The sequence below is a fragment of the Furipterus horrens genome, unplaced genomic scaffold (genome assembly GCF_987537825.1).
Source record: "Furipterus horrens unplaced genomic scaffold, mFurHor1.1.pri manual_scaffold_17, whole genome shotgun sequence".
Classification (NCBI taxonomy): domain Eukaryota; kingdom Metazoa; phylum Chordata; class Mammalia; order Chiroptera; family Furipteridae; genus Furipterus; species Furipterus horrens.
The window spans coordinates 12,619,170-12,646,782 of record NW_028327187.1 but is presented as its reverse complement, the minus strand read 5'-3'; the positions used below and the strand labels follow the sequence as shown (position 1 = coordinate 12,646,782).

The following is a 27,613-nucleotide window of genomic DNA, read 5'->3' as shown; positions in this document are numbered from 1 at the left end:
GGATAGCTAAGCAAACTGTAAGACATCTACCATAAAAAAGATTATTGCAGATATTAACATAAAATGTAAAACTATGGAAAATATTTATAAAATGTAAAGTTTAAAATTTTTGGATTTTTGAAAATTAGCAATTAAAACTTCCAAGAGATAAATGATAAAATATTCCCAGGAACTTTGAAGTAAAATTTTATTCATGTTAAACTATAAAATTAATGTACAATGAATCAAATGGAAAAATCACCCTCAAGAAATATAATGGCTTCTAGACAAGTAAGACTTGAATATAACTCGGTTGATAATTTTGATATATCTAAAGAAAGAATGTATCAGTGAGCCATGGAAGTGTAGAAAAGGGAGTCAGTAAAACTAATATGGACAAAGCAGACTTGTTAGTTACTTAATCCTCATGTGTCTCCCCTTCAAAATGGGGTTAATGATAGTGTTGTATTTATTTCACAGGGTAATTGTATAAAATGAAACAGCACTTGGTTCTATTTCACATTATCAACCAGCATCCTGGTTTTCACATATCAGTCTCAGCATGAGTCAGCCTCCTGAGTATGATGGGTTCTGGGACCCTAAGGAGATCAAATTTCTGAGACTGCATGACTGAAGACCCAGCCTGGACTGATGTTGAGAAAACGATGGTAATGCCACCCAGAAGGGGCTCTGGATAGCCAGTCTTTGTGACACCCTACCTTTGGCATTCCTAATCTGCTTCTGTTTCTAAATAACTTTGGGGTGGTAGTCTGTGCAGAGGAATGAAAGGACTAAAAAACAAACAAACTAAAATATTTACAGGTGGGTTGTGTGTGAAGGAATTATGAGAGATCTTTTCTATACTTTCCAAGTCTTCTTTAATGACCGTATATATTACTTTAATATTTTAAAAACATTTAAAAGTTATGGTTAGGTAAAGAAAAACGGCAGTAGCTTGAAGCGTACAAGGATAGAGAAAGGGCTTTTGAGGCTACAGGCTGAGGGGAAGTTGGCAGGGAGTTAGAAGCAGTACAGGTTTGGGGAAGTGTTCTTTCCTCCAAAATAAACTAACTTTTCATGGAAATACTTTTTCTCCCCATTTGCACCAGGGCCTTGAAGTGGCTTGCTTTGTGCCAGTCACAGCATTTGGATACCTAATAATTGCAATGGAAAGTATTTGCTTGAGAATTCTAAGTGTATCGCCATGTCTAACTGCATTACTGAGCATTCCCCCCCTTTCTTATCATCAGCGTTACCAAAAAGTTGCTAGTCATCTCCTTGGTGGCCGCCTTTATGCTAATTTGGGAGCAGGTGAGGGTGGGAGTTGAAACGGAGTAAGCTTAGAAGGAGAGACTAAATTTAGAGAAGTAAAATGGTAAACAAGAATGCAAAAATCACTGTGGCCTGGATGAGGTGGCTAGGGAAGGCGTAGAAACACAGATTATCGGAGTTGGGGCTTGAAAGCTCTAATTCTCTTAACCCCGTGACTCAGAGAGCAGGAAGTATTTAAACCGAGCCTGGAAAGACCTGCAGGGTCTCTGGATGAGCAGAGATCAAGAGGTGGGGGCTGGGGCAGTAAAAGCAGGGAACAAGAGCCCGGGGACTGTGACACCCGGCGGGGTGCGGAGTGATCAGTGTTATCTTCAGGTTTCTTTTCTAACCTCCCTTTTCCCTTTATTTTCAGCTGAGTTTTTGTTGCCTCGGCCTTGTGACTTCGAAATCAGTTATAAAACCTCTTTCAGCTCCTTGCCCACCAAGACCGTCCTGAGGCACCGCTCCCTACACCGCCCAGGTTCCTGCAGTCACCGGCTTCCTCAAAGCGCACCAACTTCGCCCGCCTTCCCAAGGCCACGGATTCGCCAGTTTCTGAGGAAATAAAGTACCTGAGGGAGTTCTTTCGGGTTTGGTTTGGGTCGGAGTGAGGAGTTTAATCTGAGTCTTTATTCAAAAGTATAAAATACAGTAAAGATCCATTAGTTACCGATATGGAAATCCCCAATTCTTTAGGCCTTCAACGCAAATGTGCGCCTTTCATTTTAGGTTTGAAGTCATCGTGGGTTCCTAAAACTACGGCAGAAGAAACCAAAAGAAACAGCCTCCTCATCATCCTGACTGCCGAGCAAGTGTGAAAAACTGAAATACTCATTAGAGGCATCAAAAATAAACCTCTGAGAGCATATTGCCCACTGTGACGTATTCTCCGCTTCGGAGAGGGCGGGGGCGCAGAGGACAGACGTGGGCGGGGCGGGGCGGGCACCGCGAGCCCCAGGGGAGCAGCGCGCAGCTGCCAGGACCCCAGGCGCCCGCCCCGCCTCCTGCTCTGGGCTCCTCGGCCAAGGTGGAGGCAGCGCGGCTGCGGACTACCAGCTGCCGGAGGGCCGCGGGGTGAGGTTGTGGGCCGCGCGGTCTTCCGGAGTTGAGCGGAGGCTGCAGGACTGGTGTAAGGGTGGAAGAGAGCGACGCTAGGGTCCCAGACCGCGGGAGGCTGGGCGCGCCGGCGCGTGGGGGGCTCCAGAGGCCGCCGTGGCTGAGACAGCTGGCCCGTGGCCTCAGCGTTGGGGTGCTCTGCCCGGGACTGGCACTCGGTCTTCCCACAGCGAGTGTGCAGCCGCGTGGGAGCCACTTTCCCTGGAGGACGGAAAGCCCCTGCGGCACCCGGGCCATTTCTCTGAGGGGATTGGAGACGTGGCGCGATGAGGAGTCGGAGTAACTCGGGGGTCCGGCTGGACGGCTACGCAAGGCTGGTGCATCAGACCATCCTGTGCCATCAGGTACGTTAAGTGTCGTCTGTAATCATCGGTGATTACAGTGTGTCGAAAGCCTGGACGGAGACCCTGGGTGAACCTGTGTGTGTGCGTGTGTGTGTAGCAGGTTCTCCTGCGCCCTAGCTGGGAGTCAGGCACACTTAGCCACAGGTCCTGAGTCATGGCTTCTGAGCCCCCTGCCGGCAAGCCACAGCTGGGTCCCAGGGGACAGAGTTGAAAGATGTGTTGAAGATTATTGACAGCCCTCCCCAGGTTTGGTCGTCATCTCCTTCCCCTCCCGCCAAAGAAAACAAGGGAACGTTTAGCCACCTTAAGACTAGACTATTGTGAAAATCTGAGGTACCTTGTATATACTGTTAATTATATGTTAAATACTTTTTTAACGCTGGTTTATCGCTGGTAGCTCATTCTAACTGGAAACGTAAAACACTGCCTTTCTTGTAATAATACCCACATTTCAGAGTTGTAAGTCTTCAGACAGCTCTTCCCCTTATTCAAGATAACATTTGCTTGCACTTGGTCAGAAGAAGAGGTGGTTATAGTACTCAGGAGTGGGGAGGTAGAAATAGGACCTAAGTCCATAAGTATCCCATTTTATTGATTGCTTCCTAATATTAACACCCTATGATTACATAGCCTGCCCTCTTTTTCTTGGTCTTGCAGAATCCGGTGACTGGCTTGCTTCCAGCCAGCTATGATCAGAAAGATGCCTGGGTCCGGGATAATGTGTACAGCATCTTGGCTGTGTGGGGTTTGGGCCTGGCCTATCGGAAGAATGCAGACCGAGATGAGGATAAAGCGAAGGCCTATGAACTGGAGCAGGTACTCAAAATAAGAATACAAAGAGACCTGCAGCTGTGGGGTGTGCTGGGGTGGGGGTGGGGGATTGAAGGAAATGAAGCCTAGCCCATGGGAGTTAAGACAACTGTATTTTGTCTTTTTGTCCACCTTCCTAAAATTATTCCAAAATTTGTTCCTGTATTGTACTCAATTTTATTTGCAGTGGAAACATGAGACCTGCTGACTCAGGGGGAGTGGGTACAATCTGTTCTGTTACAGTGGAAAATAATATGCTGGAATCTTTGCTAAAATGTGTAGTCCTTTTTATAAGTAAATGCATATTGCAGTCTCTAGCATATTTATTCTCATTGAGAAGAATGTTTGGTGGCAGGTATGTACCATTTTACTTCATGTTTGAAAATGATAGTGGTATTTGTTTCACAGTAACTGACACAAATTGGCAGACATTCCCAATTAGACACAAGTAGAGATAGTTTATTTGTTGATTTTTATACTTGTGGCCACTGTTTCAGAGCCTTTTCCTTCCCCCTCTTGCACAGCAAAGTAAGGTCAGAATCAACAGATGCCTTTAAGCTAACTTTTAAGGCCCTTCCCCTCTATAAAGAAGCATTCTTTATAAAAATGTTTAAACACAGGGTGCTTGGTCCTTTTGAATGACCAAGAACACAATATTCTGGGCTGATGGGACTCTTAATGTTGAGATATTCTACTGTCAGTTGTAAGGTATATGTGAATTCTTTTTCATGGTGGGTAAGATTCTCTCTATACTAGCCACTTTCTCAAGTGATGTCTCTCAGACTCAGGCAATCCTAGCTCTAGTATTCATCTATAAATTAGAATATTGAGATTTGGTTATTTTTAAGGGCACCACCATGTTATGGGTTGCAGTCCTTGACAACAGGGAAATTTCATTGTGTTGTCCTCTACAATAGCAGGCATTTGTTATTCTTTCAAACTGTTATTGAGAAGTGCTTAGGCTCAGCAGAAAAAAAATTATTAGTTTTTGGTTTAGCCCAGGAAGTACAGATCTATATTTGTATGACTTATATAAATAATATATAACCATTGTATGAATTTGGAAAATTAAGAGGAGTGTTAAAAAATTACCTGTAATACTATTCCCCACCACCACCACCCAAATCCTACATACTACTTACTGTAATGCTTTGCTATTTTGATCTCAGTATTTTGTTTGTTTTGCTAGAAATTGATATCAGTGGAATAACACGCAAGATTCCATACTTGGTACAGTTTGACCAGTTTTTCTCAATACTGCTAGAAGAAATCTTATGTCTTCTTGTTGACCACTAATCATTCTGCAGAGTTGAGATTTTTCATTATGTGCCTCAGGTAGAAAGAATTTAACAGAGCAAGGGGAAAAAATTTAAGGAAACATTGAATTGTTCATTCTAAAATTGTAATTCTCCATTGAATAATTTTTTTACATAACCCCAAAATGTTTTTCATACCACCTCAATAATAACTTTGGAGTGTCTCAAAAACATTATGGCTATAGGAAACATCTTCAAAAAAGACACATTTATCTAGCAATACTAAATTTTTAATTTTTTTCTCAAGCCTGACTCAAGAGTTAATTCAGACCAGGGATCACAAAACCATCTCTGTAAAGGGCTGGATAGTAAATATTTTTGGCATTGTGGGTCACATGTGGTATCTGCCCAACTGCTCAACTCTTCCATTAATGCAGAAAAGCAGCCAGAGACAATACATAATGGAATGGGCATGGTTATGTTCCAATAGGCATTATTTACAAAAATAGGTAGTGAACTATATTTGCCCCTAATCTACATAAATAGTTCTAACCTCTGGCTGTACAATGGAATCATGTAGGGATCTTTTTAAGAAATACCCTTACTGAAGCCCACCCTAGAACAATTTAGATAAATCTCTTAAAGTGAAGCCCTGGGGGGCATGGATATTTTTAATAAACTACGCAGGTTATTCTAAAGTACAGCCAGATATAATACTACTGATCTATGGACAATAAAAGAGCATAGATTAAATCCAATAATCCATGGAATAAATTCCCATTTACTGTCAATTTGAAACAGGTTTTCCCATTACTGTGTGGATTTTCCCAAATCATTGATTGTTAATCACTTCTACCCTTCCTTCCAACTCTCACCTTGGTTTCACTCTGAGAAATAATGTCAGAACTAAAGAGAATTCTGAATGAAAAGGGTGCAAGAGTTTAGGTAAGTATCCTGTCCTAGATTGAGAATAGAATTATGCACATATATGTTTTTCAAATGCTCTTTTCTCTTAGTCACATAGATATTGACCCACACCCCTAAAAATAAATAGTCACACAAATAGATTCCTCTTTGGCTGCCTTCAGTTCTACTTCTGCCTCAGTTTTATTCTCTTTGTGTAATCTCTCTTTTGCCATGACTTTAACTATTACCTTTATGAGAATGACTTCCAAAGCTTCATCTTTACTCTGATCTCACTTTAATGTCAAACCCTGATTTTCATTTGTTTTCTGATCAGTTACTTCTGTATATCCTGTAACTTCTCAAACTCGTTATGTCTGAAACGCCACCTTTCCTGCTAAAAACAAACTAAATGGACTACCAAACAACAGGAATTCATTAATCATTCCTTTTTATCTTACTGGTGCCTTCTGTGTACTGGTCACCTGGGCAACATTACTTAGAGCATTTCCCAGAGTGTGTTCCAAGGAATACTAGGTCAATGAAGTTTGGGGCTATGTTTAACAGCAAGTTTCTTTACTCCATAATTTCTCAGAGCCATTTTTTAAAAAAGATTTTATTTATTTATTTTTAGAGGGAGGGGAAAAGAGGAAGAAAGAGAGGGAGAGAAACATCAATGTGTGGTTGCCTCTCGCACACCCCCAACTGGGGACCTGGCCTGCAACCCAGGCATGTGCCCTGACTGGGAATTGAACCAGCGACTCTTTGGTTCACAGGCTGGTGCTCAATCCACTGAGCCACACCAGCCAGGGCAATTTCTCAGCTGTTACAGCTGTTTCAGAATTTCCTAGACTAGTGTGCCTATAAAACGGTGTTTGATAAGTGTTGCCTTTAGGGTGATTTTTAACCTGTCCCTTTTGCCTTTGGATACATGCAGACCAAAGTCTGTTGATTCTTACAATATTTTCTTGAAACCATCCCCTCCTTTCTTGTCCCTTCTGCCTCAACGCTAGTCTAAACCTTGATCACTTAACAGTGTTATGAAAACCATACTTAAATTATATCATTTCCACTCTATCTTTCTGTGGTTCTCATTTTCCAACAGAAAAATTTAAATGTTTGGATTGATAGGCAAGGATTTGTTCCTAGACAATGTTATGTCATGCTGGTATCCTGCACTATACCCACAGTCGCAGCCACATCAGTATCTTTATTACTCTAACAATTCCTTAATGAAAACACCTTACATTTGTGTAAATACTTTTCACTGTACTACATACTTCCTCATAATTACTAGTATTTGATTCTCACAACAACTTGTAAGTTAGGTATTATTTTCCCTAATTTACAAGTGAAGAGATTGAAGCAGGCTGGAATTTGGTGGTGGTATGAATACAACCTCGGATTAATGACTTCAGATTCAGTCTTTTTAAGACTTTTCCTTCATGGATATTTCCACCTCCAAATCTTTTTATGAACTGCTTCTTCCATTTGTGATGGATGTTCTGTTCTAATCTGGGCCAATACTCTCCTTTTAAAGCTCAGTACCAATCCTACTTTTTCTGTGGCTCCTGTCCTCATAGGCCACTCCATGATCACTTCTTTCTCAGGACTAGTTTCTTGGGATTTCTAGATCACTTATGGTGTGTGCTTGTTTTTTATTTTTCATTTAGCAGACTTCATGTAATTGACGTGTGTCCTGTAATAGATATAAAAATATAATGGGACGAAATGTTTCTATTTAACTGAATTTTTGTTTGAAAAATTTAAATTTACAGAAAAGTTGTAGGAAAAATAAAATGAACATATTTGCATATACTCTTTATATACATTCACTAGTTGTTAACATTTTGTCATATTTGCACCTTCCCTCTCTTTAAGCACATGTGTGCACACATGATTTATTTGACAAGCTATCTGAGAGTTAACTTGCAGGCATGGAATATAAATATATATATATTCATACAACCTGCTTAGTCCATGTACTTTAAAGGTATATTTCTGAATGTGATCTCTTCCCCCTTTTCTTAAGGAGTTCGCAGTTTTATGGAGGAGACAGACACATAAACAAATAGTTGCAGACTCTTAAGACAGATACTGTAGGTACTATAGATAGAGGAGATAAGTACAAAGTTCTGTGGGAACACACAGAGGTGAGAGTGTCCAGTTCCCTCGAACAAGGCAAGGAAAGATTCAGAGGAGTTGGGTTTTAAAGGATAACTAGGAATTATTAGGTAGACATGTTTGTAGTGTAGTTTTTCTAAAAATAAAAAACATGTTTGTCCTGTCTCCCTTGTCATTATGTTCCACAAAGCCTGGTAGAATGCTTTGAACATTTTCGATGCTCAATAAATATCTGATTTACCTGGAGAAAGATACTAATACTTATATAGATATGGTTGTACATAGTATATACCCTTATATAATCAGTTCAAATACATAGATCTATATCCTCAAAATGAATAGGTGAGAGGAAGGTGTCACTTGGTGTGCTTATAAGCCCTGGCATATGAATAAATATGTAATTAATGCCACCTAGTGCACCTGAATCAGAATATGGCCAGTTTGGGGGAATACAAAGTCTGGTTACCTCCCCTTATTTCTACCTCCCTATGCTTCCTATTAATTTTATCCTATCCTGACTTGGAAGTTGGAACTTGAGGACAGAAATGGCTGACAACAGCCATTTCAGGACAAGAATGAATGGCAGTCAGGAATCCTCCCCTGGGCTCATGATTCTCCAGGTTTTCTGTTTAAATTAAATGTAGGTGGGAGTAGCAGGGATGGGTGGTTACGAGGGTTGAAAGGATGTGATAGAAACCGGTGAGTATGTGGTGACATGTAGAACATAATTCAGAATTGAATAAAGTCTCCCTACAGAGTTAGGAGGCTGTGTTAAATGTTTTCTGTAACAGGGTATATTAAAAGATGATATTTTTTATTAGGGTCAGAGTATTGAGAGAGATTTTCTTAGCAGAGTTACAATCAGTTTCATTACTTTATAATAAACACTTCATTATTTAAAAGGTGACAAGGTCATATTCTCTCTCTCTGTCTCTCTCTGTCTCTCTCTGTCTCTCTCTCTCTCTGTCTCTCTCTCTCTCTCTCTCTGTCTCTCTCTCTCTCTCTCTCTCATTTATCCATCCGTAAGGAGAGGAGACCATTTATAGACAGAAATTACTTTAAAAAGGTACTCTCCCAAGGAAATACTTTTTATTTTTCCTTCAATAAAATACTTCACAAAGATTTGGAACATAATTAACAGGTACTTATTCTTATCATACCTATTGCTGGAATGTTTTGAAAGAATAACAGAATGATGTGCCCTCAAGTAGATTATTTTGCAGAGGTGTTCTGAAGTCACCTCTGAGCCAGCATTCCCTGGAGTAACCTGGTTGTATTTCTTCTGGACTGTGAAATAAAAAGCTTAGAGAAATGGAGAACCTATTTGGTGATGTTCTTCCAAAACGTATTGCCTATCCATGCCATTGTTTATGAGCCCTTATAGTGTCATGTAGTATAATTAATACAGTATAGTATAAGATAGGGTAGGATCATGTAGTATCATATAGTATTGTATTGTTACACTACATTATAATTAAATATTATTACTACATTATACTATACCAACTAGTATACTTAATATACTCAATAGTATTGTATCATGTAGTATCATATTACTCCACTATATTATAATTAAATATAGTTATTATTACTATATTATACCAACTAGTATAGTGTATAGTTGGTAATCAGAATTTTGGAGTACTATGATTAAAAAACTACTTTAGAAATTGCCAGGTCCTAGTAAGAGAAATAATGACTTAAGACTTAAGAAGTTTGTGGCTTCCTTTTTTTTCATGGAAAAGGGGTTGAGTTGTACTAACAATTGCCCTTTAAATTTTTCTGAATTGAAGATCATCTTATTCTTTAGGGGAAATGTCCAGATAAATATTTCTGTGGACTCGAAAATAAGTCTTGACTAGTTTAGAAAAAATGAAAGTAATGATGTTGGTTTTCCTAAGCCATGGAATATATTGTAGAATATCTTCATAGCTTTATGATTTTTGAGCTGACTTGCCCATTTTCTCCAGGTGAAATGTCTTCTAATAATAGGATGGTTGGCTTAGTTTTACAAAAACATGGAACTTGGACTTTTTAACTTGAAGGAGTCACCAACCGCAGCTTTTGATTCCACTTTTAGCTGCAACCTGCTCTTCTGTGTACTTATAAAGTAAATGCCATGTAAGTAGGAACCCAGGATAGGGTTACTTGTCCTCAAAAGGTCATGTACCAACTGCAGTTGCTGACTAAGTGTTCTTGCATCTAGGAACATTTATAACAGTCTTGTTTCCATTTATTTCTGCAGAGTGTAGTGAAGCTGATGAGGGGACTGCTGCACTGCATGATCAGACAGGTATGCCATTGTTAACAGCTCCTCGGTAATAAAAGCACATTGTAATAGTATATTTATGCCTTAGGCAATGTTTATATCTTACATATTTTTCAATTTCACAAATAGTACATACTAATTTTGGGCCTTGGCTGGTTTGGCTCAGTGGATTGAGCGTCGGCCTGCGAGCTAAGTGTCGCTGGTTCGATCTTCCAGTCAGGGCACATCAGAGAAGGAAAACTCTGACTCCAAAAAACCTCCGCTGCCTTGCGGCATACCTCTTCAGGGTAAAGGCTAAGGGAGTAAACCCCGACAGAAAATCCGGAGCCGGAGTCCCTAAGGCGGTTTGACGTTGTAGTCAACACCGGCACCTCCTGCGGCGCACCTGAAGCCAAGCTGTATTGACTCCGTCTTTCCCTTGGACCCTTCAGCTGCGAAGAGAGGGGGGGTCTGCTGCATGGGCAACAGCAGACCCTCCATATCACCCTGCCCAGGCTCTGTAGCTTCAGCTCCACTGGAGAGGACACTCCAGCGTCATCGCAAGATGTCGATTCAACACGGAGACAGATACCGTGTCACTCCCGAGTCAGACTGCACAGCCATTCTCGGCGGTGCAGATAGACTCTTAAGAAGCTACACCATCGTCTCTCGAGACGGACGGCTGCCGACGACATACTAATTTTAGAAAAGTTGTGGAATTGAGGAGATAAATGTCACCCATGATTTAACCACACACTCACTTACCACTGGAATGTTTCCTTCCAGTGTTTTATATTTTATTCCTCTACAAATGATTTTTTAATATACGTCATCATTGCTGTACATGCAATTATCTATATTGAGTAAATGATGATACAGTTCTGTAAGCCCTCATCTGAAACCCTTGGCACCAGATAAATTTTAGAATTCAGAATTTTTCAGATTTTAAAAGGCACTACAGCATGTATACCATATAATATGTTATGCCCTCAGCAGGTCCAGAACAACATTCCATTATCAAAAACATTAATCTCTGTAGGGAAAGATGCATTTTCACACTAATAAAATAAATAGAAACTACAAATATCCCAATGTCAAAATGAATTTTGGTGAAAAACTGAGCAAAAAAACCCTTTGGAAGTGTTTCAGGTTTTATGACAGAGATAAGGAGTCAAGGACTTATATCTACTTCATTAATTTGCGCTCTTTCATGTGTAGATTAAAACTTTGCATTTCATCTCCTTGCACACCTTGAATCTGAACTGATTTTCTTGGAACCAATATTACATTATATTAGAAATCGAGTCCCAGAATAATAAAATAACCATTCACAGGCATTCAACAAGTCTAAAATAAGAAGAAATCAACTCTGTACTTCTGGACTTTTTTACAAGTGCTCTCTCTATTGGGCTACCTCACAGCCATCATTTCTTATTGTTTTCCTTATCTGCTACTTTCTTTGGTATTTTAGATATTTGTATTTTCTACCTTGTCAAATAGGTTTAAATTCACTAATTTAATGAACCATATTTAAAGGTATAATACAGGGTTGGTCAAAAAGTTTGCTTAGTTTTTTTCCATAAAATAAAAGACACATTTTTCATTTTCACCAGTAACTCTATTGCTTGGATATTTTGAGTATGTCAGCTATCTCCTCCATGGTATAACATTGCTTGTTTTTAACTAATGTCTCTGTTTCATCGCGATCAACTTCATCTGGTCTACCTGACCATGGAACGTCGTCCAATGAGAATTGTCCAGCATGAAACTTCACAAAGCACTTTTGACACATTTGATCAGTCACAGCACCTTCTCTATACACTGCACAAATCTTCTTTTGCATTTCAGTTGCATTTTTTTACCTTTCTTGAAATAATAAAGCATAATATGCCAATAATGTTGCATATTTTCTTTCATCTTCAATATTTAAAGGCTACACAAAAATTTATCAATTTTGATAAGTTGTTGGCCTGCGAGCCGAGTGTCGCTGGTTCGATTCCCAGTCAGGGCACATAACTGGGTTGCACGTCAGGTCCCCAGTTGGGGGTGCAAGTGAGAGGCAACCACACAGTGATATTTCTCTCCCTCTCTTTCTCCTTTCCCCTCTCTCTAAAAATAAAATAAACAAATAAATAAATTACTTTGAAAAAAAGTTTGATAAGTTTATTTTATTTAATTTTTTATTTTTAAAATACTTAATTTTTTTAGAGAGAGGGGAAGAGGAAGAGAGAGAGAGAAGGAGGGAAACATCAATATGTGGTGCCCCCAACTGGGGACCTGGCCTTAACCCAGGCATATGCCTTGATTGGGAATCAAACCAGCGACCCTTTGTTTTGCAGGCCAGCACTGAATCCACTAAGCCACACCAGCCAGGGCAGTAAGTTTTTTTAAATGCATGCTGATATGACAGCTGTCACGATACAATGTAACAAAATTGTTTTGAATGAAGCTAAAGACAACTAAGTGCTACTAGAACCATCTTACAGAAAAAAACAAACTTTTTGGCCAACCCAATATCATATATCAGATGCACACATAAATCAAAGTTTCAGGAACTAAGTCTTTCAGTTAAGGGTACTTCAGAAGTATGGCATATGGGTTGCTTTTTCTGCATAGCCATCTTTAACTTTTGTTTTCTTCAGGTGGATAAAGTAGAATCCTTCAAATACAGTCAGAGTACCAAGGATAGCCTCCATGCCAAGTACAACACCAAAACCTGTGCAACTGTAGTGAGTGATGACCAGTGGGGACACCTGCAATTGGATGCTACCTCTGTGTACCTGCTTTTCTTAGCACAAATGACTGCCTCAGGTCAGTACTAGGACAGAAGTACTGTGAGCCACGGCAATGTGTAGCACTTGCTCTACCACATGTGGCCTCTCCAGAAAATAACATAGCTCTTTACATTGCTCAAAGATGTGCATTGGAACCATAATACTTAAAAAATTTTATAAGGAGGAACAATTTTTTTAGATATAGTTGGTATTTTTTTATGTAGAGAAACAAGTCTGGGGTACTAATTAACATTTTTAAAAATACTCATCTAAAGACAATCTATCCCAGAGAACCAGGAAATCTGGGGTATATTATCTTTAGAGGAGTATTTTTATCTTTTCTTAATCCTCAGATACCATGAGATGGGAAAGAACGACTAGGGTTTATTGCCTGTTCTCATACTATGTGCTGACAAGCCTATAGTTAGTTAGTATTAACATAAATTGAATCACCTCCTTTATAGTACTCTTTATTATAAACAAGGCATCTCTCTATGACCCTCTAAATTGTATTAAGGGAATTAACTTAGGGATCAGAATTCAAATGTTTATTTTTTATTATTGAATATAACCCTTTTTGTATGGTTTTATGGTTACTTTTGAATGCTTTACCTGAAAAAGCAAAGCTTAAGAACCAACATTATTTATCCTAAATTGAGGAAGACAATGAATCTGATGCTATTCAGTTTGTAAATTAAACAGGATCTTTGCCAGATTTTCCCAAGGTAAAGTAAATGCACTTGTCAGAATATCACAATTTTGACATTTTAATTTTTTTATCTTCCTCTCTGATTAACAGAGCTACTTGGTACTAAAACCATTCGGGGTGAGAATTACCCCAGAATACTCTTCTTTCTTCTCTTTTTCTTGCATAAATATATATTTGGTGATAAAGCATTCCTTTTTTCCCCCTCTGGAACACACATCTCAGAGGCAGAGTAACCTTTTTCTTAAAATTACAATATGGCTACCTATGTACTCCCTTCTTTTGGAGGGGTGGTTTCTCCCTGAAAAAGTATATTTTTAGGTTTTATTTGTTTAAATAGAATGACAGGTATAACTCCATTTCTAATACTCTTTTAATACCAACACTGAAGTATTTTTTTTACAAAGCAAAAAGTATTTAAATATCCCTTGTGGTTTTTCATTTTGAGCCCAGAAAAGAAGGAGAAGTATACTGAAGAGGCTTATAAGGGATATATTTATTCATCCAACAAATGTCATTTGTTGATTCCTGACTTAACATTTGATTTTCAACTCAATGAGCTGACTTTGATAGGTGCTTTGAATAAGGTGGGTATTTTTGATCAGGCCATTGAAAAAGAAGTAGGAATAAGTAGATATTAACAAGTCAGGAAAGGGAAGAGAATAGTATGACTATAAGCACAGAAGTTTGAAAAGTACTTCTATGTTTAGAGTGTAAGACAGATCTGGAAAAATGGCAAATGGTGAAGCTAGAAAGTTGTGGCTAGTTGTTTAAGGGCCTGTGTGTAATGATAGAGTTTATTCTGTAGTCAGTAGAGAGCCCCTTAAGGTAAATAATTAAGAAAGTTTTAGATAATTAACTCCAATAGAAGGAGGGCAGATTGGATGGGGATGAAAATTAAGATGGAGGACTACTTAGGTGGTTAATGAAATACTTTAGGTGAGAAATGATGGAGAACTTATATAAGGCAGTTGTACTCAGGATGAAAAGGATAGATGTGAGAGATAATTTATTGGTGGAATATGAAAGGTCTTCATGGAAAATTTAGCAATTCTTTGCACATTTTTGAATTCTTAAAAACATCAAAGTTGTTTACATGAGAGGCTTAAACAGAAGCTGACTGCAGCTCATGGGGTGGTGACATGAAGAGCTCCACAGGCCCTCTCCCCAGCAAAATAACCATAAATCGTGAAAATTAATTTTTTAAAAAGCAGTCACTTAAATTTGCTGGAAATTGTCCTAAGGACATAAAATAGAGAATAATTTATTCAAGGAAATCTAAATCTTGTGAGAGCAGTTAGAAAGTGTGGTATTTGGGCCACCATCTACTCCCTTCCTTGCCCCAAGCTCACCATGACAGAAGAATACTCAAAAGTGGATGTGGACAAGAGTACAAAGCTCCCTCTCCCCCAGCTCCCATTTTAGAGCTATGAGATCTTCCTGAGAGAGGCAGGTTGTCAGCATTTCTTATTCTCCCCAACTCTGGGTTGCAGAAGCTGTAGTCTAGCCAAGAATAACTAAGAGGTCTGGAACTCCCTTCATAACCCCCAGTCCCACTCATGGAGTAGAAGTTTAACTCCAGGCAGAGAAGGCTGAGAATACTAGTCCATGCTATTAGCATGGAGGGAGAGGCAGGACATAAAAACAGAAAGCTTCATCTTTGCTCTTCCCAAGAGAACTGATTTTCTTTGGAACAGTGTGGAAAAGTTCAAGCTTAAGGGCACTCATAGAAACAATGTAGATTTTGGCTCTAAGAAAATAAGAGGAGGCCAATAGCTCAAGAAGAGCAGTGAGCCAACCAACAGACTATCTAGAAGTTGTAACAGAGAACCAAGAGAAAGGGTCAGCCAAAAAGAGCCCTCCTAGGATTAAAAGTGTCAAAGACTGGCCTCAAAATCACCTGAAATGGGGTCTGAATTTAATTAGATGAGACCATGGAGCAACTTATGCCCCAAAGTGTTGTACAAAATAGTAGAGCAATCAACTGGTAATCAGGGGAGATAAACAACTTGAGTATACCAGTAGAGGCAGACACTTAATGGATTAGGGAAAGAGGCAGTTGCTAAAACTAAAATCACTGTCTTCCTAAGGTGACGGTGTGCATGCCCAAGGCTACACACACCTAAGGAACATCAGAGGCTGCCTACTGTGGAGGAAATATATTTCACTGAAACTGTCCATCCAGGTCACTAAACAAATAAGTGAAGAAAAGCAATCCCCATAGAGCAGGGTATTAATATCTATATAGTTCCTATAACACATTATCTACAATATATAGTTTTCAAAAATTTATGATTCGTGCAAAGAAACAGGAAACACCCTGGCTGCTGTGGCTCAGTGGATTGAGTGTCGGCCTGCAAGCCAAGTGTCGCTGGTTCGATTTCCAGTCAGGGCACATGACTAGGTTGCATGTCAGGTCCCCAGTTGGGGGCACAAGTGAGAGGCAATCACACAGTGATGTTTCTCTCCCTCTCTTTCTCCTTTCCCCTCTCTCTAAAAATAAATAAACAAATAAATAAAGTAAATTATTTAAAAAAAAGAAACAGGAAACTGAGCAAACATAGGGGAAAAAAGCAGGTACCAGAAACTGCCTTTGAGAGGAAGTATATGTTGAACTTAGGAGACAAAGACTCAAAGCAGTTACTATAAAAATGTCCAATAATCTAATGGATATCATGCTTAAAGAATAAAAGAGTATATGACGAAAGTTTTTCATTAAATAGAGAATATCATTAAAGAGATAAAAATGAACCAAATGGAAATTCTGGAGTTGAAAAGCATAATAACTGAAATGAAAAATTCGTTAGAGTGTCTTAACTTGAGCTGGTAGAAAAAAGAATCGGCATACTTGACTTCTAGTCAAGATGGCAGTGTAGGTAAATGTGGTACTTGCCTCCTCCTGCAACCACATCGGAATCACAACTAAACTACAGAACAACAATCATTCAGAACTGCCTGAAATCTGGCTGAATGAAAGTCCTACAACTAGGGAATTAAAGAAGCAGCCACATCAAATCTGGCAGGAGGGGCAGAGACATGGAATTGGCTGGTCTCACACCTACGAGTGTTGGATAAAAATTGGGAGGAATATTTCGGCTGTGGAGGTCCCCCCTGAGGAGCAAGGGGTCCCAGCCCCACACCAGGCACCACAACCCAGGGTTCCCGTGCTGGGAAGAGAAGTCCCCATATTTTTTTGGCTATAAAAACCAGCAGGGATTGAGGCTGAGGGAGACAGAGGCCTTCTGAGGTACCAAGCAGTTCCTCTTAAACGGCCTGTGTACAGATTTATGGGGACTCACTTCCTCTGAGCTCCAGCACCGGGATAGCAGCTCAGAAGGCCCCAGGGGCCTGCTGCTGTGCTATGCTGTGGTTGCTGTTTTTGACAAAGCCATAGATCAGGAGGAGCTTCCAGTATGATGATACGGATCATATGGTTGGTTTTAGTTCTAAAGTTACAGTTCTATGATTTAAAATATTTGCCAATAGGTCAAAGATTTAAATATAAAAAATGAAACTATAAAATACCAGATTCATGGAGTAAAACTTTTTAATAATAGTTTCTGAGAATAAAAATGTACTGTAAACAAAATTAAGGTTTGAAAAACTAGGAAAAATACTTGTAACATGTATGATGGCTAAAAAGCTAACTTTCTTATTATTCATTAATGTATCAATAACAGAAAGACAGCAATTCCATAGAAATTGGTGGACACAACTAAACAGTTTATAGGAAGAGGAATACAGATGGCTTACAAACATGTAAAAAGCCTCACAACCTTATTCATAATAAAAGAACTTCAAATTAAACAAGGAGATTCTATTTCTCATCCATTAAAATGGCTAAGATCAAAAACTTATTAAAGCCTGTGTTGATAGGGTGTAGGGAATAGGCAGGTAGTGCTGTTTCTTATGTAAACTATGCACCTTCTTTGCAGAATAATTTGGTGATAATTATCAACATTTAATACACACATGGTGAAGTATTTATGGAGAAGTGTACTGATATTTGCAACTTACTTTGAAAGGTATCTAAAAATAAGATGGATTGATGGATGGATAGGTATGTGATTTAAAAGCATAGTAAAATGTTAATGGTTGAGTCCAGATGGTGTATATACAGGTGTCCACTGTAAAATTACCTTTCATTTCTTTTGTTTGTTGAAAAATTTCATATTAAAATTTTGGGAAAAAATGCATAAGTCTGTGACTCAGCAATTCCACTTCTAAGAATTTACCTTAATATACTGGTACATGAGCACAAAGGTACATAAATACGCAGATATTCATTGTAGTACTGATTGCGATAAAAGATTAGATACAACTTAAATGTCTTTCATTAATGAACTGATTATATGAGTAGCCATTCAGTGGAAAGCTAGTGTAGCTGTTAAAAAGATGAAGCAAATATACTTTAAATTGTCTCCAAGTAATATGTGAAAAATCAAGGTGCAGCATAGTATAGTACTACTCTTTGTGTAAATTTTATATATGCATAATATATCTCAGAGAGGATACAGAGGAAACTGGTAAGACTTGTTTCCTCCAGAGAGGAGATTTGACAGAGTGGGAGTGGTATGATTCCAGGTGGAAGACCCACTGTTGGTATTTCTCTCAATAAAAATAAGAGATCGGGGAGGAGAGAGGAGAAAACTGTTATTTTTCCTTAATCCTTACATGAGAATATGTTTATTGATTTTAGAGAGAGAGGAAGGGAGAGAAACATTGATGTGAGAGAGAAATATTGATCGATTGCTTCCCGTATGTACCCCAACCAGGGATGAAACCCAAAACCATTTTTGGTGTATGGGACAATGCTCCAACCAACTGAGCCACCTGGCCAGGGTGAGAAGTGTTATTTTTTAAACAAAAATGGATTATACTGTACATATTGGGAGGCAGTATGGCATCTTGGTTAGGATTTCAGTCTCTGAAGTGATACAGAAGTTGATAGTCAATTGAGTCCTATTTATTAGTTACATGACACGAGCCAGATCTCTCTGAGCCTCACTGAGAAAATAGAATTACCCAACTCGTAGGGATGTTGTAAAAATTCGGTGGATAATACATGTAAAACACTCCATTGTATGCTGTAACTCTCTCTGTGTGGCTTACATTTAGAATGACTCTCATTTTTACACCAAAAATATGAATTTAAGTTCTCCTTAGAATCATGTTTATCTACTTCTTGCTCAGTCTTTAGACTCTATCCAACTCTTTTATGAAATATTTGTCTTTTTCCAGATGCCTAGGTTTGTATATTTAGACACATTATGAATTAGTTACCTATAGAATTAGGAGTCTGAGACTTCGTATAAAACCTACAAATAATAGTTAAAATTCTTCCATGTTAAAATATGCTGGCATCTCAATTGAGGACTAGCCTGAGACTGATTTGTGATCTTATTTTTATGGTTCTTAATCAAAGTACCTCCCATTATTCCTAAGCAGAAGTAGGATTACTTGGGAGGTGTGGGGTCATTTAGTCACTGTGGCTGCCTTTAAAGCCTATAGTGGTCATTGACCAGATCTGTATCTTTATTCTCTTTTTCCTCAGGACTTCATATCATCCATAGCCTAGATGAAGTCAATTTCATACAGAACCTTGTGTTTTACATTGAAGCTGCATATAAAACTGCTGTAAGTACTCATTTGGTAATGTATTTTAAACATGGTGTTTTAAAAATTCTGGACAACCCAAATTTTTCTTTTAATACTGCCTATAAGGCTTCTGGTGAAAACTTCCTTCACTTTCTTTGCTAAGCTCTGTCATCTCTGTTTACCTTCTCCCCAAGGGAGTTACAGAAGCCAGAGTCAAGATGCTATGCTTTTGTTTCTTTCAAACAGTATAATATCTGATGGTATATATTTGACAGTCTGGGGGTAAATTGTAGTCTTATTTTAATGACTTATGGCCTTAAACAGGAGCAAGATGGCTAGAGAGTAGTATGGGTTAGTTAGCTACTTATAAATAACATTGAATCATGTGTTTAATATTATCTGTAAACATTGATTCAGTATCTACTATACAAACTAGTTACTTTTTCTTATAACTACTATATAAGGTACATTTATATTAAATCATAAAATATTAAACATCTTCTCTCTCAGAGGTCACTGTTCTTTATTGCATGATGTTCATTGTATTGAAAATGGATATGCCATAAATATTCCAGTTTTTTTAACTTAAGTGTTCAGTTTGCTTAGTTAGTTTTTTTAGTTGTTCTAGGTGGGAGGGTAAATTTGAAAACTCTCACTCCATATTTGTCAGATGGTTAAGTCTAACATAGACATATTTGATGCAAGCAAACATTATTTGTTGACTAATCATTTTGCCTTCTGATACCATATGCCTGCTGTGGTCCAGGGTACAAGTCAGGGTTCTCTGACCTCTCTACTGCAGCTAAGGGTTGCAGCAGTAAATTTAATGATATTTGTGCCCTCTGCTATTCTAATCTTTGCTGCACAAATGAGGGTAGAATTGAGTTTGAGGGCAGGTGAGGCTAGCCATGGGATAAATATGGCTGACCTTCCTACACCTTTAAGTCAGAAATTTGACATGAAAAGTAATGTAAGGTGCATACAGAAATAAATAGAAGGTGTGTGAGGTGTATGTGTGTGTATATGTGTTTGCATGCACCTGCATGTGCGAACATGGATATTTTCAAGTTTATTCAGTGAAAGGGCCTAGAAACAATGACACCACAGCGACAATGGGTACCATTGCTCAAGCCTAGGATTGTAACTATCATTCTGTAATAAAAGAAAGCAGTTTTCCTTATAGAGGTGGTAGATTCCTGGACTGGTATTGTGAAAACACAAGATGAGACTGAAGTATCATGTAGTGACAAAAGTGGAGAAGTATTCAAAAAAGAATGGAACAGATCAAACCTGGAAAAACTCCCTAAGGCCAAAACTGAAGCAATTTGAGGAACAAAATAAATAATAACATTTTATTACAACCCAGAGAATAACCTAAATATCCATAATTTCTTACTGATATAAACAACTGAATAAGTAAATGGGGGGAAAGGGACAGCTCTTCCTTAGTGAAGAATGGCCATTAATGACTACAGAGGTAATGAAGGAACTAGAAAATCACCATGGAAACACCACTAATAATTGTTGCAGGCAAGAATCACACTAATGGATGCTGTCAACCCATGGTCATTGGCATCAATTCAACTCCAACAGGAATCCCAAATTTGGGATGCAGTGAAGGAAACTATTCAGTGCAAAACAGCTCAATTGGGGCACAGCATGACTATGGAAAAGCACAGCTGTGAAAACAGCACAAATATGAAGCAGTGCTGGGGACAGGCCCCTCTGTGGCTGGACAGCTCTGCTCTGTTCTTTGCCTCCGCTTTGTACTGCACTGATCAGCTCCACCAGGCTTTGGTATGCTCCTTTTTGTGCCAGTCTGCTCTGGCCTGCGTTGGTCTGAGACATCTTCAGTGTTTCAGCTCAGCCAGAAAAATGCAGTCTTCAGTCTTTGATGGAAAGAGAAAGTATGCTCCCAGAACCAGAGGGGAACTGGCTTATATGGAAGGAAGTCTCTGTCCCTGGTCCCTGATTAGTCTGTCCTCATGCAAATGAGGACACCAGATCCTCACAGTTTGATTTGTCCAAAAGGCATTGTCCTGATTGGTCAGAATAGAGCCACTCTTGTTGGTTGAAGCTGTGCAGCTCCAATTGGATGGGGAAAGCCTCAGTCCTATTGGTTGAAATAGGATTCCAGTAACTTCTTTATAAGGGCTGGCTCAGATGGCAGGAACACAGTGCAGGCAGGCAGTTCAGTGCAGGCGTTTCCCTGAAGTACAGTTTGAGTGAGGGGTCCCTGTGTAGAAATGACTGCTAGGCTCTGTTGTTGTTTTTTAATTTGAGCCTGGTTAGCCACGAGGAGCCCTTCTTAGTAGGTGTCTTCTTTCTCAGGGTTTACAATGCTACATTAGTGGGTGGGTGTTGGAGGAGAAACAGGATATTTGTAGTAGTAAAGAGTTTCAAGACATTTATCAATTACAAAGGGGAAAATAATAACAGTAGAATGGAATAACCCTGAAGATACCACCTTAACCAAGTGCTAAATGTTAACATCACCAGTGATAAAACATCACAACATTGTGTGCCCCCTGATATAATGCACTGAGAAGGACATGGCATAATGTCTATAGTATTCTTGCCAAAAACGCATAACCTCAGTCTAAGCAAGCGAAGATATGAGGCAAACCCAAATTGAGGGAAAATCTATAAAATATTTGACTACTAATCCACTAATCTTCAAAAAGTGTCAGGGTCATGAAAGACCAGACTGGAGGAACTGTAATGATTAGAAGAGGCTAAGGAAGCATGACAAATGTAGAATGGTATTCTACCTTGGGTCCTGGAAAATAAAAAAAAGTAGTAGTGGAAAAAGTGGTGAAATCCTAGGAAAGTCCATAATTTGATTACTAGTATTGTTCTCATGTTAATTTCTTAGCTTTGATAGTTGTACTATGATTATGTCAGGTGTTAACATTTAAGGAAAGCTGAGTGAAAGGTGTATGGGAACTTACTGTACTATCTTTGTAACTTCTCTGAAAGTCTAAAGTTATTTCAAGATAAAAGTTTATTAAAAGTAATTTTATTAAAAGTAATATTACCAAGGGACCATATAAGAGCTATGGTTAAGAATGTAGGCTTTGGAGTGAGAGTACTTGGCCTCTAATCCTAGGTCTGTCACTTATTAGCTATGTGTACTTGGGTGAGTCATTTAACCTCTCTTTGCACATCAATTTTGTCATCTATAAAATGTAATGAAGCCCTGGCTGGTGTGGCTCAGTGGTTGAGTGCCAGCCTGCAAACCAAAGGGTTGCTGGTTATATTCCTAGTCAGAGCACATGCCTGGGTTGCTGTCTAGGTCCCCAGTTGTGGGCGCATGAGAGGTGACCACACATTGATGTTTGTCTCCCTCTCTCTCCCTCCTTTACCCTCTCTCTAAAATAAATAAATAAATAAAATCTTTAAAACAATGTAAATGATTAAGGAAGATAATAGTGTAAAGTGCATAGGTTAATGCATGGTACATTGTCAGTGCCGATATAGAGTAAAATTAGAATGGATATTTAAGGTAAAATAGCAAGGTGTAGTTTAGGCTCCATTTCCTACACTCCTTGGGTATCTGCTTTGATGGAAGATTTGATAAGTACCTCTCTAGGTGGACTGCTTAGAACTATGTAACTACATAGTGAGCTCTGTAGAAATTAGCTATTGTTGTAGATGATGATGATTGATGAGAGATTCTGGTCAAGAGCATGTTTTTCTCACCATGATCATTAGCCTGACCCTTTGAGTAAAGAGTTTCCCCATTCAAACTATTAAAAACTCTCAAATGCATAAGCTAAATTGAACCTTAGAGATTAGTGATAGAGATACATTTGTTTTTATCCTATTTTGATGGATACCACACTTTTCTACTGGAACCAATTCATGTGATTTTCTTATTAATCTAAAACTCAGATATTCCAGGTTGGAAACAGAAGTTTTATGAGTCCTACTTTTAAAAATTTAATTGTTTTTTTTTTTTTTTTTTTTTTTTTTTTACTTCACTACTGCCTGCTCTTTGAGCCAATTTCCTGAATATTTTCTGGCTAGGAAAGTGATAAAAGAACTTTAATGTGTAGGGTGCTGGGCATATTTACCTGCTATAATCCACTCTAATCCAGTTGTTTGACCCTGGAGAGCTTAACCTCTGATGAAAACATGAGGTAGCTCTATTCCACAATGTCTTACTTTAATGTTTGATGCTGGTATTCTCTGGCAGACAATTAGAAGTCTGCTGATAAAAGTTGGGGAGAACAGAAAGAGAGTAGTTATCTATTTGCTAATTTGGAATTTTATTTGTCTGGAAAGTGGGAGAGAAAGAACGGGAGGACAGTAAACTGCTGGTATTGGGCCAAGGATTACAAGCAAAAATTTTGGTGAAGCATTATGTAAATAATTTCTGATGAAGAAGTAATTCTAACTCAAACAAAATGCTAGGAAGTAAGGAAGCAGAGCAGGCAACATATGAGTGAAAGGGTCTGAGAAAGAAATAACATATTTGAATTTGAAACTGACCGGGAAAAATTAGAAAGCCTAATCACTCTTTGACTACAATTAAATTGTCCAGGAGTCCTACAACTTCTTGGAGGCACCCCTAGAATTTAAACTTACTGGGAAAATACCTATGCGGGCAACTCAACTCATTGTCATATCCTTAATTAGCATTGTGGGTATACATAAAGTATGACAAATTGGCTACTATGTGTGCCTTTTATTCAATGGTTGTGCATCTAGTAAGCATTTACTAGTGATGACTTGCTAATGGAATGTTGGTTATTTTATGCCAGGACTTTGGTATATGGGAACGTGGAGACAAGACCAACCAAGGGATCTCAGAATTGAATGCCAGTTCAGTTGGAATGGCAAAGGTAATTTTTCTTGCTTTGTTTGTCCCAGGTATGGGGGAAGGAAGTCTGGTACACCTTTGCCATAGATAAAGGCTTAACGTGAATAGGGACCATCATGAGTTTATTGTTCTTTTAAACCACAGGCAAAATTCAGATTCTCCCATAGAACTATGAACATATAGGTGAAGACTTCTTTCATAAGCTCCAGATTTATATATCCAAACTGGTTTTGTAGCATATCTCTACTTACTTATCCCACAAGGACCTCAGAGAATATATGTTAAACTAAACTCATCATCTCTACCATTACAAAACAAACAAAAAGAGGTCTTTGGTCCTTCTATACACCATTTGACAAAGCTTGATGTCAGGAAACCATTTCTCAATCCTCCACTACCTACATTCTCCTGCACTCCCCATATCATTATCATCATCATTACCTTTCCACTTGGCTTTATCTTTTCTTTTCCACTGCTACTGCCTCAATTATAACTTTTATATTTGGAAAAAAGCAAAAAGGCATAAAATAGGATAGCAAGAATCAGATCAAAACAAATCTATTATAATGATAAATATGCATGACTTAATTTGTTTCTCCTAATAAAAGACAAAGAACACAGGTTCATTTAAAATGAGAAAAGAAAGATGTTCAATTTACACTATTTGTAAGAGCTCTAATATAGCAATTTGATACAGATAGATTAAAAATAGAAAGATGGGCAAAGTCTGGCCAGCATAAACAAAAACAGAACATGGGTGATTATGTATGTAAACATCAAATGGAGAATTCAAAACAGAAAATATATGGAACAAAGAGGACAAAGAAGGTCAAGATAGAATTTTAAAATGCACAGCCTAAAATGAGAAAATCTGGTCTGGAATGTAGTTTTAATTAATACAGAACAAAATATGTTAGAAATATAAGTCAAAATGGAAGCAGTTTTAAGGGGATAATTTAACAAAAACCATTGCCAGGCCATGACAGATGAAATAAACCAAAAATAACATCACAGGGAATTTCAGCTATATAATTAATGTGGTTGAATTAGTAAGTATATATGGAACTTTGTACCTACAAATATTTATCCCCTGGGTAAACTTTTCTTTAATGTATTTTTATTATCAAATTGGTACAGATATTGAGTTTATTTTGAAAAAAAACCTTACTATACTTACTTCTGTGTAATCTGATTTTTTTATCCTCACCTGAGGACATGCTTATGGATTTTTTAGAGAGTGGGGCAGGGAGGGAGAGTGAGGGAGGGAGAAACATCTATGTGAGAGATAAACATCGATCTGTTGCCTCTCATATGCACCCCAACTAGGGACCAAACCCACAACCCAGGCATGTGCCCTGAGTGGGAATCGAACCCATGACTTTTTGGTTTACTGGATGACATTCCAACCAACCAAGGCACACTGGTCAGGGCCAGGGCCTGTTTGTACTTCTTGATCCCCTCACTTCTTTACCCATTGCCCCACATCTCCCTCCCATCTGGCAACCATCAAAACACACTCCGTATCCATGATTCAGTCTCTGTTCTTGTTTGCTTAGTTTGTTTTTTAATTTTAATTTTTTAAATTATTTGTTTGTTTATTTATTTTTAGAGAAAGGGAAAAGGAGACAGAGAGGGAGAGAAACATCACTGTGTGGTTGCCTCTCACTTGCGCCCCCAACTGGGGATCTGGCGTGCAACCTAGTCATGTGCCCTGACTGGGAATCGAACCAGCGACACTTGGCTCGCAGGCTCCATCCTCTGAGCCACAGCAGCCAGGGCTTTAGTTTGTTTTTTAGATTCAATTGTTGATTGATATGTATTTTTGACATTTTATTGTTCATAGTTTTGATCTTCTTTTACTTAAATAAGTCCCTTTAACATTTCATATAATAATGGTTTGGTGCTGATAAACTCCTTTAGTTTTTTTCTTATCTGGGAAGCTCTTTTATCTGCCGTTTGATTCTCAATGATAGCTTTCCTGGTTTGAGCAATCTTAGCTGTAGGTCCCTGCTTTTCATGACTTTGAATATTTCTTGCCAATCCCTTCTAGCCTGCAAAGTTTCTTTTGAGAAAGCAGCTGACAGTCTTATGGGGACTTCTTTGTAGGTAACTCTGCTTTTCTCTCTCTGCTTTTAGGATTCTCTCTTTATCTTTAACCTTTGGCATTTTAATTATGATATATTTTGGAGTGGACCTCTTTGCATTTATGTTGTTTGGGACTCTCTGTGCTTCCTGGACTTTCATGTCTATTTCTTTCACCAAATTAGGGAAGTTTTCTTTCATTATTTTTTCAAATAGGTTTCCAATTTCTTGCTCTTTCTCTTCTCCTTCTGGCATCCCTATGATGTGAATGTTGGACCTCTACTAAGGGTAGGCAGACACTTCCCCTTCTTCTCACGGCTGCACACGCTGAACTCGCTGGGGAGCTTGGCTGTGATTCCCCATGCTGTAGCTGCAGAGCCCAGAACATGCCCATCTGACTCCTGGCCAGAAGCCCACCTGGGGATCACACAAAAAATCAGTCCCATTTGGCACTCAAATCTCTGTGTGTGCAGTGGCAACAGCAGGGCAGGGCCAAAACTCCCAATTCCACCAGGACTTTGAACAGACCAAATGTCCCACTGTCCTGCGCCATCCAGACAAGCAGGGTGGAGCCAAAATTTTAACCCAGCACAGTTCCCCTTTGCCTTGCTGCAGACCGAATGACTCAGTAGGTTGGGGGAGGGTCACCACCTGATGCGGGTTAGAGTGGTCCTCTTCCTCAAGCCTCACCATCTAGGCTCTGACCAGCTCTGTGCCCAAAGTCCTTCCAGGGAACAGAGGGCCCTTCAAAGTCACTGCTTTGTGTACCAAGCACCCCCTTTCTCCAGCCTTGAACTGCTCTGTGACTTCTCTAACATTCACAGATTGGGCAAAACTTCACAAGCTAGTGTTGTAACAGTGGGCTCACTCCTTCCCCGGGATGGTGCTCTTCGATTCTCCCAGGTGGATTGGATCCCCACCGCCTCTCACCTCCCAATGCTGCGTGGGCTCCCCTTCTTGTCTCTTGTTGCCCTATATTGGGGATCCCTGCATGGGGCTGAGACCCCACACTCCCACAGGGAGGGAGCTCCTCTGCCACAGTATCTCTCTGACTCCCCCATCCCCTGCGTGAGGGGGCTCACCCTCTCCTTGTCTCTTCCCAGTTTGCTTTGTGCTCCCATTTCAATTTTTAGATCAGCTGCACTTCAGCTGTTTTTTCAACTTGATTGCTCTGCAATTTAGCTGCAAGTCCGGTCTGGGTCTGGGAGCAAGCAGACTGAGCTCCCAGCGACTCTGCAGCCATCCTGGAAGTCCTCTACCCATTTTTAATCGAATTGGGTTTTGTTGTTGTTTTTCTTGAGTTTTATGAGGTTTTTATACATTTTGGATATTAACCCTCTATCAGATACATGGTTATCAATATTTTGTGCCATTCCATAGGTTGTCTTTCAGGGTTTTTTTTTTTTTTTTTTTTTAATTGTTTCTTTTGCTGTGCAGAAGCTTTTTAGTTTGATGTAGTCCCAATTGTTGATTTTTGCTTTACTTGCTTGTGCTTTTGGTGTCATCTAAAAAAAAAAAATTATTGCAAAAACTAATG

General features: G+C 38.9%; 1 protein-coding gene across 2 annotated transcripts in view; it reads left to right on the top strand.

Moving 5' to 3' along the window:
• The first annotated feature begins 2,288 nt into the window (after positions 1 to 2,288).
• Positions 2,289 to 27,613, top strand: part of PHKA1 (phosphorylase kinase regulatory subunit alpha 1) — a 99,859-nt gene continuing 74,534 nt past the window's right edge. For both annotated transcript variants that reach the window (XM_090265288.1, XM_090265287.1), the window contains exons 1-6: positions 2,289 to 2,750; positions 3,408 to 3,566; positions 10,089 to 10,136; positions 12,734 to 12,902; positions 19,126 to 19,208; positions 23,936 to 24,016. In XM_090265288.1, the coding sequence (XP_090121414.1) occupies positions 2,673 to 2,750; positions 3,408 to 3,566; positions 10,089 to 10,136; positions 12,734 to 12,902; positions 19,126 to 19,208; positions 23,936 to 24,016 (618 nt within the window). In that variant the 5' untranslated portion in view covers positions 2,289 to 2,672. The remainder of the gene's footprint in view (positions 2,751 to 3,407; positions 3,567 to 10,088; positions 10,137 to 12,733; positions 12,903 to 19,125; positions 19,209 to 23,935; positions 24,017 to 27,613) is intronic.